At 42.0% G+C, this 5,722-nt stretch overlaps 1 protein-coding gene across 1 annotated transcript; it reads right to left on the bottom strand.

The window, feature by feature from the left end:
* Positions 1-1,434: 1,434 nt before the first annotated feature.
* Positions 1,435-5,452, bottom strand: rnf26 (ring finger protein 26). The gene has a single exon (XM_030743470.1). It carries the CDS (start codon positions 4,983-4,985, stop codon positions 3,630-3,632), a length of 1,356 nt encoding a protein of 451 aa, XP_030599330.1. The 5' UTR covers positions 4,986-5,452; the 3' UTR covers positions 1,435-3,629.
* Between the last annotated feature and the right edge of the window lie 270 nt (positions 5,453-5,722).

The following is a 5,722-nucleotide window of genomic DNA, read 5'->3' as shown; positions in this document are numbered from 1 at the left end:
TGCATTAGTAGTGCCCGGTGCTACTAATAATGCAAATAATAATACGCATTTGTTTTATCTTTTTGGACCCCTTTTTGCCTTCGGAACTGCCTTAATTCTTCATGGCATGGATACAACAAAGTGCTGGAAACATTCCTCTGAGATTTTGTTCCATAGTGATATGACAGCATCACATAGTTGCTGCACATTTGTTGGCTGAACATTCATGATGTGAATCTCCTGTTTCACCACATTCCAAAGGTGCTCTATTAGACTGAGATCTGGTGACTGTGGAGGCCATTTGAGTACAGTGAACTCATTGTCATGTTCAGGAAACCAGTTTGCGATGATCTCAGCTTTGTGACATGGTGCGCTATCCTGGAAACAGCCATGAGAAGATGAGTACACTGCAGTCATAAAGGGATGAACATGGTCAGCAACAATTTTCCAGTAGGCTGTGGCATTTAAATGATGCCCAGTTGATATTAAGGTTCCTGAAGTGTGCCAAGAATATATCCCCCACACTATTACACCAAGACTAACCTGATTAATATAAGGCAAGATGGAGCCATGTTTTCATGTTGTCTACTTCAAATTCTGACCATACCATCTGAATGCTGCAGCAGAAATCGAGACTCATCAGGCCAGGCAATGTTTTTCCAGTCTTCTATTGTCCAGTGTTGGTGAGCCTGTGTGAATTGTAGCTTCAGTTTCCTGTTTTTTGCTGACATGAGTGGCACCTGATGTGGTCTTCTGCTGCTGTAACCCATCTGCTTCAAGGTTCTCTATAAACCCAAGAGATGGTTGAGTGGGAAAATCCCAGAAGATCAGCAGTTTCAGAAATACTCAGACCAGCCCGTCTGGCATCAACAACCATGTCACATTCAGTTCACTTAATAAATCACCTTAATGCATTGAGTTGCTGATAGACATTTGCAATAGTGAGCAGTTGAACAGGGTGGCACTGGCACAGTGGGCAGGTGCTCACCTTGCAACTGGAGGGTCGCTGGTTCGAGTCCCTGTCTGAGCGCATGCTGTCATTGTGTCCCTGGGCAAGACACTTAACCCACACTGCCCGAGTGTGTTTGGTGGTGGTCGTAGACACAAGTTGGCAGCCATGCTTCTGTCAGGCTGCCCCAGGGCAGCTGTGCCTACATTAGTAGCTTACTTTGAATGAATAGTGCATGAAATTATAAAGTGTCTTTGGGTGTCTAGAAAAGCGCTATATAAGACTAATGCATTATTATTATCAACAGGTGTACCTAATAATAACATCTTTGCACTGTGGATTAGATATTTTAAGATGCTCTTGGAACTTCTCAGCTATTTCTTTTTGCTGTTTGATGCTGTGCTATAGATTAAATAATTAATGAGTTAAATAATAAAATCCTTTATAGGTAAATCATGCAAAAACATTCACAAGGATGGAGGAAAACGAAGAACATCTGTTTCAGGGATTGTTGTTTTATTACAAACCAGACTTGCCAGTTGCATGGCAACGAGCTTATTTCATAACATACATTCATGTCTTTAAATCACATTGTCCACTACGGTTCACACAATTCATACAAACAGAAGCCAGCAAGATGGTCATGTGTTTTCTATCCACTGCAATCTTTAGTGAGGAATACCACTGGTGTTTTAGAAATACCTGAGAGCGGTCTTTGCTGATTACGGTCTCTAGAAATCATGCACAGCCTTACAAACTGACACTCAGACTTTCACCTGTAGTAGGAAAAGAATAACATTGGTATTTGATATCACACAACCACAGCCCTCCAAAATTATGCAGAGATTACATTTCAAATTACACAAAATTATGACTTTTTAAATGATCTTTTTAAAAGACAAATATGATCATACAACCAGTGGCATTTTCTTCTTTCCCCAAATCTGACTCTAAAACACCCACCATCAATAACAATACAATAAGTGGTGACAAAATAATGTCCTGTAAACTTTTAACACAGATCAATATTTATATTTCAAATGAAACAGAAAAAAAAAGGAGAAACAAAAGCAAATTAAATTGCAAAACCTTATTTGTTTATGGTCCTTTTATACCACAGAAATCTGTTTTATAGCAATGTCAAAAGAAAGGGAAAACCATTTATGGATTATTTGTTGGTGGGGACTGTAACCTCAGCAGTTGGAAGGAAAAAAAAAAAAAGAAATAAAGCCTGACTGGAAATACAAAATTGCAGCACAAATTGAAGTCGTTTACAAAAGCAGATCTAAATGGTTAAACCTGCTGTTGTTCATACAACATTCATACATACATCATGTGGAATTATTTGTACAGTAAAGCACAGTGTTAGCTTTATTCCTTCCTTCACAGCTTGGCCCACTGAAAACAGGACTATTTAAGACATAAGCGGTGGAAAGCTTTTCGGCATCAACTGATTACAATGACTGAGGCTCATCGTGGCAATACTGGAATATCAGAGATGCACTGATGGTGAAATCTGGCCCGATTTGGTTTATTCCTCCATTTTTTACCCCCAGCCTGGGGACATAACACAGGTGAATAAAGCACCTTCTTTTTGAACAACATAACAGAACCCTTCACCTCTTTACCACCCTGTTTTTGGGCATTCAGCAGGCCAAACATGAACATCACCCACAGTTTTGGTTACCCATCATCTTAAATGGGCATCAGACAGTCAACAAGGCTGACACTAGCCAACAGTTGATTAATCGGCGCATCCCTGCGGGAAACATAAATAGGTGGAGCTTAGAGCCAAAATAGACCCCAAATCCAAACTAAAGACCAACTCTAGGATTCAAGTATGACACTGCAAAAGCAAAACTTAAAGCATACTCTAAGACTCACAATCGCGCCCCCATTGACGTTTAAAGCATTGCTTTCATTCAAGCACTGTAGCCCTGAATGGAGATAATGTTGAGAATTACATTTTAACCCTTTCAGCTACTTAGTACAAAGGTTGTGAGATACCTGAAGGAACGGTAAGGAAAATAAACCATAGAATTAAGCAAGTTGTACTCACTCTGCTCCCATACCTAAACCAAAGAATATTCTCAGAAGTGACAACAGACAACTGAACTAGTTCCGATTTTTTCTAGAAGTCATGCAAGAAAAAAAAAATTTACTTCTGATGCCAACTACTACGACAGAATACACAAAGAGCTCCTCACAGCTGGGGGGGGGGTGTTGGTTAGTACAGTTTCATTCCTGGAAAAACATCTGACTTTCTCTCAAAGTGTATATAGCTGTAGCATTTTGGCAATGCATCATGGCTCAAATACTGTGCATGTATAAATATGTTGATTTCTTGCATACTAACAGAAACAGTTTACCATAAGGACTTGTACATACTATGTGCTGTTTACATTTAGTATATAGTATGGAAACAGGGCACAGTATGTGCTCTCAAAGTGTGCACATACTGAATATTTAAAGATAATCTGGTGACATTTTGTTTTTGACTATCATTAAATCCTTCAAGTCCCAATGAATCCAGAGCTATCAAGTACTTTTAACAAGTCTTGTCTGTGTATTCTGAGTCCTGTTTGAGTAAACAGCAGAAAAAAGGCTTTAAAAAGTAAAATTCACTGGTGGTAAAACTTATATATGTAGATATTGATAGACTGTGAGGCTCCTTGGCGTAAGATCCACTTTGACCGGTCCCTCATAGATACACATCCATGGTGTCGAGGATCATGTGCCTACAGAGCGGGCAGTTCTGCTGGTAGATGGGCTGCCTTAAAAGAATGTTCGTACAGTCTCTACACAAACAGAGGTGTCTGCATGGCAGCAGCACCACTGTCTTGGCACAATCCTGACAGATCACACACTTCTTCCTCTCCTCCTGCTCCTTCAGCAGAGTCAACAGACTCTCAGCAGGCAGAGGTTTACCATCTTCGCCTGAAGATAACTGCTTGTTTAGCGGCCTGTCTGTGCTTGAGGAGGGGGAAGCTGGAGTGAGCGCCTCCTGGTGGGCTCCATCTCCTGCTCTACCATCTGGCGGATCCCGCCTCTCTTCCCCAGGGCCACCGTCACCTCGAGCTCTGTTATTGCTGTTGTGTTGCCTGTAAAGATGTGGCCGTAGGATCAGGCCCATCAGGGTGCTTTGGTGAGACAGATGTTGCCAAACTCTTCTCTCCAGTCGACAGAGGTGATAGAGAATCCTCTGAAGGTGCTGCACATTATGGCGTATAAAATGCGGTGTGCACAACAGGGCTGATGTGAGGCAATGGAGAGCCAGGTATAATCTACGGAGAAGTGAAAAGGAGTTAATATAATCCACAATGCGCACAGCTATTTGTCGGGTCAGTCCTGGGTTCAAGTAGGCGGTGGTGGCCAGTGCAATAGTGATGGTGAGCACGAGGCCGTAGATGTTCAGTATGAAGATGCTAATGAACATGTGCACCAGCGAAACCAGGAAGTCCAAAACCACCTTGCAGGGTGACCACAGGAAAGCTGACGTGCCAGCCAGGCTGCTGTACAGAAAGGTGAAACAGGTCAGTGTGAGCTCCAGCACTTTCTGCAGTGGGCTGGAGACTGTCTGCCACACGCTGACCAATGCCAAGTAGACGTTCTGGGTGGCGATAAGCACAAAGTTTACCACCGTGTTGGTAAAATAGACCACCAGGCTGATCGCGATGCCACAGCCCTCAAGCAATGACAGCAGCCCTCGACACAGATGCTCCTTCCCACGCAGCAGGACGTGCATGGACAAGTACCCCACCATCTTCAGGCTTTCCAGAAGCCCCTCCAGAGCAAGCAACAAGCTCCCCAGAATGGCCACAGTGCTGTGGGCTAGGTTCGATGTCGCTTCTGCTGTGGACACTGTGCAAAGCAGCAAGAGGTTTCCCAGCTCCAGCACTGAGTTGTAGAAAAGGTTTGGCAGGCTGGTTATGAAGGTGATGACTGCCAGGAGAGTCTGCACCACGGTGTGGACAATGAAGAAATTCAGGTCCAGCAGTAAGCAGACAGCATCCAGACATTTTCCTACAGTGGAAATGACAAAGTTCACTAAACCCATGGTAATATTTCTTTAAGGTGTCACTGTTTACCACTCGGTGCTCTCAGGCTGAATCCACGTTAAGTCCATTTCGCGTTTCTTCGCATTAAGGGAGTTACATCTTGTTCATCCTGTCAATCGGCATACCACTCTTCGTTTAGTTGAACCTCAACATATTTAATTTTCCATGTTCTTCCCATTTTTGTTGCGCTGAAATAACAACATAACACCGTAAACACGCGCTACAGAGGCGGATGTTTAGTTTCAAAAAAGCAGCAGACTTCCGTTTATATTCCGGGTTTCGTTTTGTTTGAGAGTCCGTTCAAAGTACTGTCCAAAAACACTTAGATAGCCGAACGTTGCCTTTACAAGACTGCCACACCGACAAATAAAATCAAGAGAACCCAGGGAAAAAAGCAGACAAAAGGTTTTGCAATCTTCAGCGTCGTTACTGCAACCGCCATATTTGTTTTGGTCACGTAGTGACGTCTGCGTCCTTACGTTGAGCATGCGCACAGGGTCGCTGATAGGCGTAACAAAAAAAAAAAAAAAAAATAAAATAAATCACACTTTAAAATTTTATGTAAATCTATACAGAAATAAAATTACACAATGCTCAAAACATTTAGAGAATTGAGTTTGTAGTTTCTAAAATTTTGGTGAAGTCATTTAAAAAAAAAAGTTTTTATGTGTAAATGTCTTTTAAATGTATGTTTTTAAATATTTAAATAATCCCTAGACCCTTATTGCTCTTTCTC

Source organism: Archocentrus centrarchus, chromosome 13 (genome assembly GCF_007364275.1).
Source record: "Archocentrus centrarchus isolate MPI-CPG fArcCen1 chromosome 13, fArcCen1, whole genome shotgun sequence".
Classification (NCBI taxonomy): domain Eukaryota; kingdom Metazoa; phylum Chordata; class Actinopteri; order Cichliformes; family Cichlidae; genus Archocentrus; species Archocentrus centrarchus.
Note: the sequence above shows the minus strand (reverse complement) of the source record. Positions and strands in the feature narration are given on the sequence as shown.